We start from the raw sequence: 15088 nt of genomic DNA, 5'->3' as shown, positions 1-15088 counted from the left end.
TTTTTTGATTCTTTGTTAATCAAACTCAAATTCTTAGCCTCTAATGTAGAAGAGCTTGAATTGCTGCTGATTCTACATGGCCAAGGAGAACGGAGGGGATGGACAACAAGGGAGAGTGAAAAAGGATAATGGACCCATTTCATGGTTATACTCCTAATAGTAAATGGATATGCTTGAAATGTCATAGAATCCTCTAGATTTCTGACATGGATGACTAAAAGTATTTTGAAATGACAATGAAACATCATCTGCAAGAGCACCTGGGAATTTAAAGTTGTTCACTGACCTTTTCTCCTGCTTGACCAGAAGGACCAGGGTCTCCAGTTGGACCTGCTCGACCTTTGGGTCCTTCGGGGCCATCTTCTCCTCTTGGACCTACTTGACCAACTTCTCCCTGAAACACAGAGGAACATTCTTATAATTTAAAATACATTGGAGACTGAATAATAGAAATTATAGTGTATCAAAAAGTCATATTTTCCAACTCCTCATTTGTTGACTCATTTTTTATTTAGGACAAAGAGGTGTGAAAATCTTTGATTTCATCAATCTTTCCATTAGTAAGTAAACAACTTAATATAGTCTGACATTTGAAAACCTACAGAAGTCCAGTGTTACCATGTTTCATAGTAAAGTAATTTTAATGCATCTGTGTTGCAGAAAGAAAAAAGTAAAAATCATGGTTAGATTGTGGAGGGTGGCAGAATAATCAACCCCAAAATATGCCACTTGGGCGTGAAGATTATTTTGAGTTGAAGGCAACTGAGAAGAAGCAGAAGCAAGAGAAGATGCTAAAAGCAAGATACAAATTTGCAAAGGAGCCATCCCTCCCCTCTCTACAACAAAGGACAAAAGTTAATCACTGGAGACTGCTAGACACCAGAGGAATCTATATGACAAACTCTATTAATTAGCCTTTATCTAATTGCTTTTCCATATGTCTACCTTCCTACAATTTGCAGTCCTACAAACTCAAAGTCCTTTTCCTTGTCATGTCTCTAAAAATGTATTCGTGCTTTGCTAAAATGTGAGATAAGCCCACATTCTAACCACCGCTTCAAGTTAATTATCATGGAGTGCTCCCGTGTGTAAGCATGAAGCACATGCTAGAAATCTTCTGTTTGTTGTTCTCTTGTTAATCTGTCTTTTGTCAATCTAATTCTACGGGTCCCCAGCCTAAGAACCTAGCAGGTTAGGAGGAAAAAGTAATTTTCCTTTCTGACAATAGCAATTTTGGAAATCACTGTTTGGAACACAAGAAAAATGTCTCCATTTTAGACTTTGGTTTTCACCTTGAAATGTGTAAGTTATTACCCCATTCTGGAAACAGACGTTACATACTTTTTAGCGAAACAAAAATATTCTGCAGTATGCTTCTTTGATATTAGGTATCATTGTATTAAATATAAAATAATTTTTCCCAATAAAACACAGCTTAGTTTACTTTGGGGAACTCAGATTTTTGCTTGTTTTCTAGACACTCATTACCAGAAAAAAAATATACCACTTTTTCAATCACCGAATTCAAGCTCACTAATAATGGAAGTTCAAGAAAGTTGCAGATATATGGTTTCCAAGCAACACATCTCACTACAAAATTTAGAAGAAACCTATTAAGCTACACCTTTTAAGCAATTTGAGCATCAATTTAGAAAAAAATTTATAAACAATACTAGTCAACTTTATATACACGCATGTGTATAGGCTACAGAACACATGGAAATTTAATATAATACCTGAAAGACTATATTGCCTCCATAAAAACTCACATGTCTAATTTTCATATAAAACCAAAGAAGCAAAGTCTCAGATAGTATGAATATCTTCATTTATCCTGTGCTTGCTATATTTAAATATAAGATTATACATACACACAGCACACATACATACACACATAAGTTTATGTTCTGGTATGAATTTTCTTCTTACTTACTCTATCACCTTTAAGACCCATGTCACCTTTGAATCCTGGAAAACCATCTTCACCCTAAAAACAGAAGTAATAAAACAAGTGTTAAATGATTTGTTTGAATGAATCTAAAATATGGTTATATAAAATATGAACAATGATAATTTAGGGAAAATTGTTCTGAGAAATGTGAATCGTTGTAAAACTTCCTTCTGCCTATTTTAACCTTTATCACCCATATCCTCTCATTTTCTATTGTTACATGGCTCTAAGTTATTCTAGGAAATTTTTCTCAAATGTGTCCATTAAATCTTCCTTATCTTATGGGAAAAATAACCATTCTCTTTATAACAGCATATATCCTATGCCATTTGAACAAAGAAAGAGTAAATATTTAAATAATTTAAAAATTATCATTTTAACTTTGGAATACAAGAACATTTGACTACCAAATAAAATGTCTTTACCTCTAAATTTACTAATTCATACCAAAGAATATTATATCATGTATTTTGTATCATGTCCTTTAGATAAGTGCCTTCTAGCTCAACTTGTGTTCTATATTACAATCTCTTTTCAGATAAAGCATAAGTAAACCGTTATTATCTTTTACATGTACACCGAGAATGCTCATTATCACAACAGACCAGTAATACTGAGAATTGGGCCTTCTTTAATTAAAGAGAGCAGATATTTTGACTCTGGCAATATTTCATTCCAGACTTGTAAAACTAAGCTTTATGAACAAACTTGCTGTCTTTTAATTTCAAGAAAATTAAATAAAAAATAAATTGCTGAGGAATAACCATTTAATTTTTCAATAGCATTAATTGAGCATTACTCTGTGCAGAGTATACGGAGTATTTTGAGATTTTTGTTTTAACAATAAAAACTGAAGGTATAACATTTGCACTAATTTTGGTACAAATGGAGTAGAATGGTGTTCAAAGAAGAAAGAAATGATGATGATGATGATGATGATGGTGGTGGTGGTAGTGGTGGTTCCGGTGTTTGGAGTGAGGCAAGAAGTTAACTGAAGAAGGTTTGACAGGGAAGTTAGTATCTTAATTAGGAATTAGAAAATGATGTGACTTGCAGAGTTTGGGGAAAGGACATGTCAGGTCGAGTATGTGACAGAAATAGCAAGATTGGCACATTTACTTCCACATCCTGCTGCCAAACGAAGTCTATAAAAAAACAAAATTGATCACATCAATTTTTACTTTAAAGCACCTTAATGGTTCCAAACTGTTAATAATGAATATATGCTGCCAACCTCGCTCCCTCCTAACCATGATCTACCCTTGTTTGTTCATTTTGGTAGTCTTATCTTTGGTCTTGAATGTCCCTTTCACCCCCACGCGACACCCTGGCATTGAGTACGAAAAAAAACTTAATTACCTATATTTCCATTTGTAATTCTTTTTTTTTTTTTTTTAGATTTTATTTATTTATTTGAGAGAGGGGGGCAGATACAGAAGCAGACTCCTCACTGAGGAGGGAGCCACACACAGGGCTGGACCCCAGGATCCTGAGACATTTAATGGACTGAGCCACCTAAGCACTCCTCCACTTGTAATTCTTGCATTGGTGGCCATTATCATATACACACCTCCAAATCCTTTATCTCCTCTATCTACCTCTGATTACCTTTACTCTTCTTTCAAGACTCAGTTCATAATTCTGCTATGAAATTTCTCAAGACTTCAATCTCTACCCAACCCCCACCCTAAAATTAATCCCTCTATCCTGTGGGCTCTCTCTGAGCATTTACTATTTTAACAACATGCCATTCTGCACTTAATAGATCATAGTTCTTTCTTTTACTAAATGGTAGAAATAAAGATTTCTGTCTAATTAGCCTCTACATCTCCAGTGCCTAGTACATTTTTGATCCTTTATAACCATGATATTTAATAAACAATAACTAAATGGACATTTACTAAATGAACACACCTTAGTGTGTGTTTAGCAAGGTATGTTAAGGTCCATAAAATGTCAGATAATTATGAATATATGAGACCTAAACCTAGAAAAGGAATTCAATCTGGTATTTTGCCTAAACTTAAAAATTCTAACAGGTCTAGAAGTTTCCTTTAAGACAAAGGCATGAGATTTTCAACATTCTGGCTATAAGTAGCCATGTATGTAGGATTCTCTCTGTACTGAATGCAACTGGGCAATAATAGAGGCTTAAAAGCTGAAAATGACCATTTAACTTCCTATTGACTATTGTCTTCATTACCTTCTCCCTAGAGAGAAAGGTAATTACACAGTTGCCAAATTTAGTTTAAAGAATACTGCAATCTAAGTCAAAAAATCAATAACAGTTTTTGGGATTTTTCCAGGCAGAAATTTTTGTTTCAGGAGAGAACATGGTAGACTAGATGCTATTTCTGTGACACTTTTGTTTTCAATACATTCACAATTAGAAAATAAAGTAGAGAAGCAAGTAAGAAATAAATTAGATAACTTAAATGTTAGGTATATCCTTACAACAAGTGGTGTTTTTAAAAAAACAAGTGACACTATCAAGTTATTAAGTTTTCCAGTCCTAAAACTATTAGGTCTAAATTAATCTTCAGAAAAGAAAAAAGGAAACAATTTTAGAATATGCATAAAAGAGGAATTCATCTATGCCATTTGGTTCATTGGATTATGTTGCTTAAGTTCTAAGGAACACATCTATCTGAACAATGGAGAATTTTAATCCTAGTTAAGGTACTTACTATTTCACCTTTAGTTAGCAATTAATGTTGTTATGTGTAAAAAGAAAAAAAAATTCAACTTCCTTATCTCTTTAAAGATAGTCCATTATAATATGTACTCAGGAGACAAAATAAACAATAGGTATTAAAATTCATAAAGATTTATGATTCTTCAGAGTCTGAAAATAGGGAGAACTCATCCTTAGGAAAAAGTTTCCACTAACTTTTATATAAAATTTCTTTAAACTAGATTAGATAAAATAACAGATGTAAATAAAATAAAGGATTAAAAAAAAAGTATAGCTGAAAAATACCTGAGTGATTTTTTTTTTTAGGAAAAAGTTCTCATTTTATAGATTTAAAATATGACCTAGAGAAACGAGACAATGTGCCTCAGCTTACCAGTCCAGTTAGTATGAGAACTATCATTGGAACTCAGAAATTCCACTCTCAACTTAAAATTTCAATTCTTTTTCTCTAGGTCTACTTGTTGCTTTTGAGACTATACACCATTCAAAACAACCAATAATCTCAAGTTGTTTTTCTACACATAAGCAGTATACATTTTCTTTTTCCTGGCTGTTTCTCTTCACATGTATCTCATCATCTGTAATTTTATTTACCTCTGTCATTTTGCCACTACCCCTTTTTCCACCAAGCTCACAACTTTCCCATCCCAATTAAACACCTTTCCTTTAAACACTGGCTTTCCTAAAAAAAAAAAGTTGAAAAAATGGAAGACACTTATTCCAGAGACAAATTTGAATTGATACTTAAATGTCTTAACAAGAAAAATTCCAGGGGTGCCTGGATGACTCAATCCGTTAAACGTCTGTCTTCGGCTAAGGTCAAGATCCTGGGGTCATGGGATTGATCCCTGAGTAGGGCTCCCTGCTTGGCGAGGAGTCCGCTTCTCCCTCTCCTTCCAATTCCTGCTCTCTCTCACTATCTGTTTCTCTCTCTCTCAAATAAATAAATAAAACATTTTTTAAAAATCAAGAAAAATTCCAGAGATGATCCATATATGTGTGCACAGGCCACCTGTAAATAATTACAAGTTCAACCCTGTTTGATCAGTCATTGTGCTCAGCAAGATGTTATATCCTCAAGTTCATCTGTGATGGTAAGAATGAATTGGGATTCCCATTAAAGTAGCTGAGTTCATTTCAAACGCATGACATTTTTCATGCAGTAGAACTGAATATAACTGCATAACTTGACAATGTGTCAGTTACTTTTTATTTTTTTAGAAAAATAAATTATAATGGATAGAAGTCCATCCTTTCTTGTTATCCATTCCTTATTGATGTCAAATCCACACAAGGTGCTATGTGTGTGTGTGTGTGTGTGTGTGTGTGTGTGTGTGTGTGTCTGTGTTTGTAACATGCCTATGGGAATAAAGTTATCCTTAAAACCAAATTTATATTCCCTAATTTTTCAACAAAGCTACAAATATTTTATTTTAAACTCTAACTTTTAAATGTAATATTATAGTAAGCATTAACAATACTGACGTGAGTAATGCCATTTTATTTTAACATAATCACTGAAGGATTTGGGGGATCTACACTGACATTAAGCATCTATGTAAAAAACAAAATCTCAATTTCAGTTTCTTTGTCCAAAGACAAACTACAGGGGCACCTGGGTGGCTCGGTCATTAAGCGTCTGCCTTCGGCTCAGGTCATGATCCCAGGACCCTGAGATTGAGTCCTACTTCAGGTTCCCTGCTCAGCAGGAAGCCTGTTCCTCCCTCTCCCACTCCCCCTGCTTGTATTCCCTCTCTTGCTGTCTCTCTCTCTTTCTGTCAAACAAAGACAAACTACAAATGCTCTATAAAAAATCCCGCATTCTTTTATCCACTTCTGCCTAGTTTTAATGTTTATTTCCTTCCCATTAGTACTTTTGCTTTGCATACAGTATAATGTATAAAGACTTCCTATTCCTCCAATTGACTTAGGTACTTCTACCTTTTGTACTGCATTCCAGCTTAAGAATTTGGAGGATTTTAGCAAAGAAAGAAACGAATAAACATTCCTCTGTTATGCATACAACTGGATATTGTGTAAATCCTGTAATTAATTTATTCATAAAACAATTCTATGTTTTATAAAAGATAAACACATGTAAGAAAAAAAGGATACAGGATTAATTCTGTTTATGACATATCTTTGCTTCTGTTCTATAATTTAGTCCTCACCCCAAGATATCATCTTTTTTCAAAAAAGTTTCCAAGGTTACACAGGAAATATCAGGCTTTCATTGTCTGGTATCAAGTAATTATTTAATATACTGGGAAAGGAAATATCTGTTGAATAAATTTAAATTTTGGGGCTAATAGATATATGGCAATTAAAATAGCCTAAATAAATTATATTTTACCTTTTCACCTTTAGAGCCTTTGAGACCTCTGACACCATCTGCTCCCTATGGAATAAATTAGAAAACTTAAATGATTATAATATTTTACATTCAAATTAAATGGTGTGAAAAAGAATAACATTTACCTTTACTCCCCGGGGACCAGGGTAGCCAATAGGACCCTGTGGGCCAGGAGGACCCTAAAAAAGACCCATTGTTATTTAAATATATAATACATTGAAAGTGCTATTCATCCACACACTATAATTTTACCAAATAATCTACAAGAATATGGCATTTTTCTAATGTTGATAGAGATGACCAAAGTAAAAGATTTTCTCTTAGACATAAGGTGACAGAGCATTTACAAGGATACTTTGTAACGTACCAGAGCACCCTTTTCTCCAGACTGGCCTTCTTTTCCAGGATGACCCTATATTTAGTAAAACATAATACTGGTAAGATTCAATATTAATGGTAGTCTATAACATTATGAAGTTTTTCCTTTTTTTTTTTCTAATCTAATGTTTCAAAAGATACTGAACCTTTTGCATCGGGGCATATGGCTTTAAATGACATTGGAAATTGTAGCATTTTGAAGGAAACATAACAAGGTTATATTTCATGGATATGTTTCACCAACTACATAATGTATTTGAGAGTTTGGAAAAAGTACATGAAACAATACAGAACGTTCAATAACAATTCAACCCCAGTATCAACTAGTTCTTACACAAAGGCACATGTTTCAATATAACTTCTATTTTGCATATTGATCAAATAATCAAACATGCATCTTCAAAAGGCAGCTAAGGCATATGAATGGGACATTAGAAAATATAGCAAGATCACAAATACTGAAAGTGTTAATAATAAAATTATTGAGAGTCAGTAAACAAAAATGTTTAACTCCAACACAATTATATCCAGTAAAACTTTTGGATCCCAGCTAAAAATATAAGTAGTTTGAGGAGAAAAAAATAACTGTAAATAACAAATTTTTAAAAATAACAATTGCAGGGATGTTGAGGTGGTTCAGTCAGGTGGATGTCTGCCTTTGGTTCAGGTCATGATCCCAGGGTCCTGGGATCCAGACCTACATCTGGCTTCCTGCTCAGTGGGGAGCTTGCTTCTCCCTCTCCTACCGCTTGTGCTCTGTCTCAGTATCTCTGTCACTATCTCGGTCTTGCTCTCTCAAACAAACAAACAAATAAATAAATAAAATCTTTAAAGGAAATCAGTTACAGATATTATATAATTACACATTTTTTATTACTATGCATTGGGGTACAGTAAACATTGTTACATGGTAGCAATGTTTCAAACCATATACCATTGCTATATGGTATAATTTCTACCATATAGAAATCTCTGAAGGTTGGGGAATTTTCATGGAAGATGGTTAAGGAAATTTACAAATGGTGAGAAATTACTCCTGGACCCTCAGGAAACATGGACTTTAAGAGAGAATGGGAAAGTGCTTTCTATGGGGAAAAAAAAAAGACCATAAGAAATGTATACAAATAAAGACATTTCGAGCATACTGACAGAAAAGGGAGTAGATCTATTTGCCTGGCACTGATGGTTCATGAGGACGTAGGACAATCTTGAGATTCTGGCATCAGAGTACTAGAATGAGTTTATCCAAGGACTACTGAATGATCCTTAAAGATTTTGTAATATGGAAGTGACATGATGAAATGGTATTTTAGAGGGATCAATGTTTCATTACTGGTTCAATTTGTTTTTATCACTGACTTCAGAAAATCTACTTCTAAAATACATGTAAAATCAGGGCACCTGGGTGGCTCAGTGGGTTAAAACCTCTGCTTTCGGGGCGCCTGGGTGGCTCAGTGGGTTAAGCCGCTGCCTTCAGCTCAGGTCATGATCCCAGGTCCTGGGTTCAAGCCCCACATCGGGCTCTCTGCTCAGCGGGAAGCCTGCTTCCTCCTCTCTCTCTCTGCCTGCCTCTCTGCCTACTTGTGATTTCTCTCTGTCAAATAAATAAATAAAATCTTTAAAAAAAAAAAATAAATAAAACCTCTGCTTTCGACTCAGGTCATGATCCCAGGATCCTGGGATCAAGCCCTGCATCGGGCTCTCTGCTCAGCAGGGAGCCTGCTTCCTCCTCTCTCTGCCTGCTTCTCTGCTTACTTGTGATATTTTTCTGTCAAATAAATAAATTAAAAAAAAAAAAAACTTTAAAATACATGTAAAATCTATTTTTGAAGATAATTTATAGAAATTTTAATGACAAGGGCGCCTGGGTGGCTCAGTGGGTGAAGGGCTCTGCCTTTGGCTCAGGTCATGATCCCAGGGTTCTGGGATCAAGCCCCACATCAGGCTCTCTGCTCAGTGGGAAGCCTGCTTCCCTCTCTCTCTTTCTGCCTGCCTCTCTGCCTACTTGTGATTTCTGTCAAATAAACAAAAAATTTAAAAAAAAAGAAAAAAGAAAAAGAAATTTTAATGACAAGTAACTATTACTTACAGGAGGGCCATCAGCTCCAGGAAGTCCTGCAAGGCCTGGTTTTCCTTGCGGTCCCTTTCAGATAGAGAAAGAGAATATTCTAATTTAAAAAATGAGAATAATGAAAAGTCTGACTTTTACATAGGAATATACTATTAATAAAATTCTTAACAAGTCTCTAGCTTTTATCTATAAGTGATAAACATTTAAATGACTTTTAGATATATGAAGAAAACATTGTATTGAGATAAATGAAAACCAAATCTGACATATGCCAAAAGCATGCTAGTGTTTTACCCGCTTTGTAGTCCTAAATGTATCTTTTTTAAAATTTACAAATTAGTTTTTGCCTACCATAGTAAACTAGAACTTAAGAGAATAAAAAGAAAAACAATATAGGTCAGGAATATATTGATTTATACCAATGAAGAAGTAAACATTGCATATTTCCATCAAAGAAATTAATAAGTGCTAATTCAAATAATGATACAGTAACACTGATGGAACATAACTAATTATTCAAATGTGTTAAGAAATATGTTATAATGTGACACTTATTCATAGGACACAAAGAAAAACAAATCTAATATTTTGATGTCAAGGGACATAACCTAATATGCAACTATTAACCCCAAGTAACTATTCAACTCATTACTCTAGTTTCTTTTTGACCATGGATGGTTTCAAATGTCTTATAACATGCCATTTCTATAGTAGGAACATGCTAAGAATGACTACCACAAGAAGTAAACTTTTCTTGATAGGAAGACAGCCATTCTGCTGAGAATAATTAACTTATCAAGTCTCCAGAACCCAAACAATTATTGCTTACTGGTCAAGTAACTAGGCAGAATTTAGAAACAATTAAAAGGGAAAAGCTATATAAGCAAGCCTGGGTACTAGACAAAATATCCATTTCCATTCCTAGAGAGTATTTAGGAAAGGTGTTATATTTATACAGACTGATAATCTAGAGTTTGCAAGAGGTGCAACTTAAATAACAACAGAACAACAAAAAAATTGACAATAACCTTTAAATTGAACGATTTATATTTTCTAACTGAAGATAACTGCATCTCACTTAAAGGATTTAAATGTTTCAATTTACCACTCTTCAAAGTCAGTTTTAGTCAAGTAATCTAACATGTAATAACCATTGTAAAACATTATATTTTTAATGGTAATATTCTGTCTGTCACATAAATTACCTTTTGCTCTCAAGACAGTGGTCTTATTTCTTCAAAATGAGATGTAAAGTACAAATACAGAACTATTCCAGTAATTATTCTTATCAGCAACTGTGATATTTTATGACAATGAACTATAAGCAATACTACATGGATTTTCTATTGTTGCTATATTTAAGGAACTAGAAATATTAAAAATCTTGAGCTATAAGGTGATTTTTTAAAAAAAATTAACTATTTTGACTGGTGTGAGGTGTTATCTCACTGTAGTTTTGATTTGTAGTTCCCTGATGATGAGTGATGTTTTCACGTGTCTCTTTGCCATCTGGAATCTTCTTTGGGAAAGTGTCTATTCATGCCTTTTGCCCATTTCTTAACTGGACTATTTGAGTTTTTTGGGGTGTTGAGTTGGTAAGTTCTTTATATTTTTTGGATATTAACATTTCATCAAATATGTCGTTTGTAAATATCCTCTCCCATTCTGTAGGTTGCCTTTCAGTTTTGTTGACTGTTTCTTTTCACTTTTCATTTGTTTATTTTTTTTAAAAGATTTTATTTAGGGACGCCTGGGTGGCTCAGTTGGTTAAGCAGCTGCCTTCGGCTCAGGTCATGATCCCAGCGTCCTGGGATCGAGTCCTGCATCGGGCTCCTTGCTCGGCGGGGAGCCTGCTTCTCCCTCTGCCTCTGCCTGCCATTCTGTCTGCCTGTGCTCGCTCTCTCTCCCTCTCTCTCTCTGACAAATAAATAAATAAAATCTTTAAAAAAAAATAAAGATTTTATTTATTTATTTTGACAGACAGAGATCACAGGTAGGCAGAGATGCAGGCAGAGAGAGGAAGGGAAGCAGGCTCCCTGTTGAGCAGAGAGCCCGACGCGGGGCCCGATCCCAGGACTCTGGGATCATGACCTGAGCCAAAGGCAGAGGCCTTAACCCGCTGAGACACCCAGGTGCCCCGAGAAGCTTTTAATTTTGATGAGGTACCAATAGTTTATTTTTGCCTGTGCTTCCCTTGCTTTAAGAGACATAGCTAGTAAGAACCTGATGTTTATAGCAGCATTATCAACAATAGCCAAATTATGGAAAAAACCCAAGTGTCCATCGACTGATGAATGGATAAAGAAGATGTGGTATATCTATATCTATATCTATACCTATATATATGTATATGTACACCACTTCTATATATGTGTATATATATGTATATAAACCACATATATATGTATACACATACATATATATGTGTGTGTATGTATATGGATATATACAAACACACATATATACATACGTATACATATATAAAAATATATAAATACATATATAAATATATATATGTGGAATATTAGCCATAAAGAAGAATGAAATCTTGCCACTTTCGATGACATGGGTGGAGCTAGAGAGTATTAAGCTAAGTGAAAAAAGTAATTTACTCAGAGAAAGACAAATACCATGTGATTTCACTCATATGTAGAATTTAAGAAACAAAAGAGATGAGCATGGGGGAAAAAAGGAAAGAGAGGCAAACCGAGAAACAGACTCTTAACTATGGAGTACAAACTGATAATTACTGGAGGGCAGCTTAGTGGGCAGATGGGATAAACAGGTGAGGAGGGGATGAAGGAGTGGACTTGTCACAGTGAGTACCAGGTGTTGTATTGTACACTGCACTGTATGCTAACTAGCTGGAATTTAAATGAAAACTTGGAGAAAAAAAAGTTAAAATCAATCCACCTCTTTCAGAATGGAAGCTCTGTGATAGCACAACATTTTGTCTTCTTTCTAAACTACCTGTTGTTTCCCTGGAGGGCTGGGACTTAAGTTGAATGAATGAATATCATATTATATTTTTTAGATTTTAATAAAATAATGAAAATTTATTGTGTTTCTATGCATTATGTTAAACAATTTATAGGTAGATAGGTAGGTAGATACAGAGTCTTTTTTTTTTTTTTAATGGATATATAGTCCATTTTAAGCCTCAAACAATTTCATGAAGTATCATTGTCTAAAGAGTTTGGGTAAATTAGCCAATGTTAATATGTGACAGAGCTTCAGTATAAGTGAACACAGATCCATACCATGCTTCAAAGTCCTTGTCTTTGATATTTACTTTGTGTCTTGTTATTTCATTCTTAACTCATAGAGTTACATAATACTATTTGTTTTTCTAAAGTAATTAATATATGAGTGATATAAATACTGACATCAATCAAATCATAGAAAATATTCAGTATATTCATGTTATCAAAATGTTAGGATAAAGAATATAGTTGTTTTATCCAATTTAGTTAATTAACACATTTATAAAATATTTTATCACAAATATAATAAAAGCACAGGCTATAATAACTTAGGACAAAAATATAAAAGTTAGGGGAAATTTAAAACATATGACCATATTTATATTTTATTTGTCAGATTAGACCATGGTACAGTTGGAAACATCATTTACCAAGATGTGGGAGAAAAGGCTCTCAAGCCAGAATGAATAGAATACAGTGTATCATAAAGAAAATAAAACTAATATAAATGCAAAATAAAAATATATATGCGAAATAAATAGAACATGTTTCTCTCATGTTCTTGAGTTCCTTTCTTTTTTTGATGAAAAGAGACTGTTTTTGAACCCACAAACTGAATACATTCCAATTGAAAAAAGAAGCTGCTTGGGCTGAAGACAGCTCTTTTCCCACCACAAGTACAGTGAACAAGTTGCTATATTTTACCTTTGGCTCAACAAAGGGAATGCAGGTATACTAGTTTACCTTAAAAGCAAATTCCTCTTAGGAATCCAACGCATGGTAGATAATTTAATAGACATGCTCAAATATAATTTATTAGGAATACAGGTAGACTCATGATGAGCTAATCTAAAATATGGTAAAAGATACCCAAGTTAAAATTTCTGGTCTAAAGTAAAAATGTGAAATCACTTTTGGCACACCTTTGATTCATGGGGCACTTTAATAGATCTCTGTACTATATAGGAAATATGCACAAAAAAGTACCTTAAAGATCACTTAAAGTTGATGTTAACTCTCACAACATAATAATAAGAGAAGTAACTCAATTAAAATATTATCAAAGTATTTGAATCAGTATTTTACCAAAGAAGATATAGAAATAGCCAATAAGCACATGAAAAGATGCTCTACATCACTAGTGATTAAGGGAATGCAAACTAATGCCACAATGGGATACCATTTCATGCTGAGAAGAATGACCATAATTAAGAAGGAAAGCAAACATCTATGAAGATCTGGAGAAACTAGAACTCTCCTACATTGCTAAAAGGAAGGAAATAATGGTGCAACTACTTGGAAAACAGTTTGGAAGCTTCTTCAAATGTTAAGCATTAAATTTATCATATAGCCCAGAAATTCCACTTCTAGGTGCCTACCCAAGAGAAATCAAAATATGTCCACACAAAGACCTATATGCAAATATTCATAGCAGCACTGTTCATAACAGCTCAAAAGAGTAAACAACTCATAAGTCCATCAGCTGCTAAATAAGTAACAAGATGTAGTATGTTCCATTAATAGAATGCATTTGGCAATAAAAAGGAGCAAAAGTATTGATGTATGCCACAACATGAGTAAACCTTGAAAACTTTATGCCAAATGAAAGAAGCCAAACACAAAGGTCACATATTATATCCATTTATGTGATTAAATTCATATTTTAAATTCATTCATGTGTTTCATTCATATTAAATGTCCAGAAAAGGCAAATCTACAGAGACAGAAAGCAGATTAGTGGTTGTCTAAATCTGTGGGTTGAACAGAGAGTGCAAATAGACATAAGGTTTCTTTCTGAGGTGGTATAAATATTCTAAGATTTTGATTGTGACTGAGGGTTACAGAAGGGAGGGGAGTGAAGGGTTGGGGTAACTGGGTAATGGGTATTGAGGAGAACACATGTGGTGATGAGCACTGAGAGTTCTATGCAACTAATGAATCATTGAACACTACATCAAAAACTAATGATGTACTATATGCTGGCTAATTAAACAAAATAATAAAAAATAAATAAAATAAAAAGATTCATGAAAAAAATTTGATTGTGGCACAATTCTGTAGATTTACTAAAACCTATTGACAAGTACACAGAATGAGTGAAATTTTATGATGTGAAATTATACCCCAATAAAGCTGCTTATTTAAAAAAAAATAACATGTTCACAGAAATCAATGAACAAGGGGAAAAAATATTAAAAAGAACCAGCTAACAATGTACTGTACCTACAGGGGACAGGAACTATTACTTAAAGAATCCAGCAGAAGAAATCAGGGAGAAAGACATCTCTTTAATTAAAGATTTATTCTTGTTTTGGTCTAGACATTGAGTTATTAACAAGAACATCCTTTGCCATTTATACATGAAAAATGGTGAGAATGATAACTTCACAATTTTCCCTTAATCAGATCTTGCTAGAAACCCTTTGTTGCAGGCAAA

General features: G+C 33.8%; 1 protein-coding gene across 3 annotated transcripts in view; it reads right to left on the bottom strand.

Annotated features, from left to right (window-relative positions):
* COL11A1 (collagen type XI alpha 1 chain) overlaps window positions 1–15088 on the bottom strand; it is a 208297-nt gene that overhangs the window by 94649 nt on the left and 98560 nt on the right. For all 3 annotated transcript variants that reach the window (XM_047727896.1, XM_047727894.1, XM_047727895.1), the window contains 6 exons: window positions 9467–9520; window positions 7367–7411; window positions 7125–7178; window positions 7000–7044; window positions 1934–1987; window positions 287–394 (listed from right to left, as the gene is read on the bottom strand). In XM_047727896.1, coding sequence (XP_047583852.1) covers window positions 287–394; window positions 1934–1987; window positions 7000–7044; window positions 7125–7178; window positions 7367–7411; window positions 9467–9520 — 360 coding nt within the window. The remainder of the gene's footprint in view (window positions 1–286; window positions 395–1933; window positions 1988–6999; window positions 7045–7124; window positions 7179–7366; window positions 7412–9466; window positions 9521–15088) is intronic.

The sequence above is a fragment of the Lutra lutra genome, chromosome 4 (assembly GCF_902655055.1).
Source record: "Lutra lutra chromosome 4, mLutLut1.2, whole genome shotgun sequence".
NCBI classification, from domain to species: domain Eukaryota; kingdom Metazoa; phylum Chordata; class Mammalia; order Carnivora; family Mustelidae; genus Lutra; species Lutra lutra.
The sequence above is the reverse complement of the archived record's forward strand: the minus strand, read 5'-3'. Positions and strand labels throughout refer to the sequence as shown.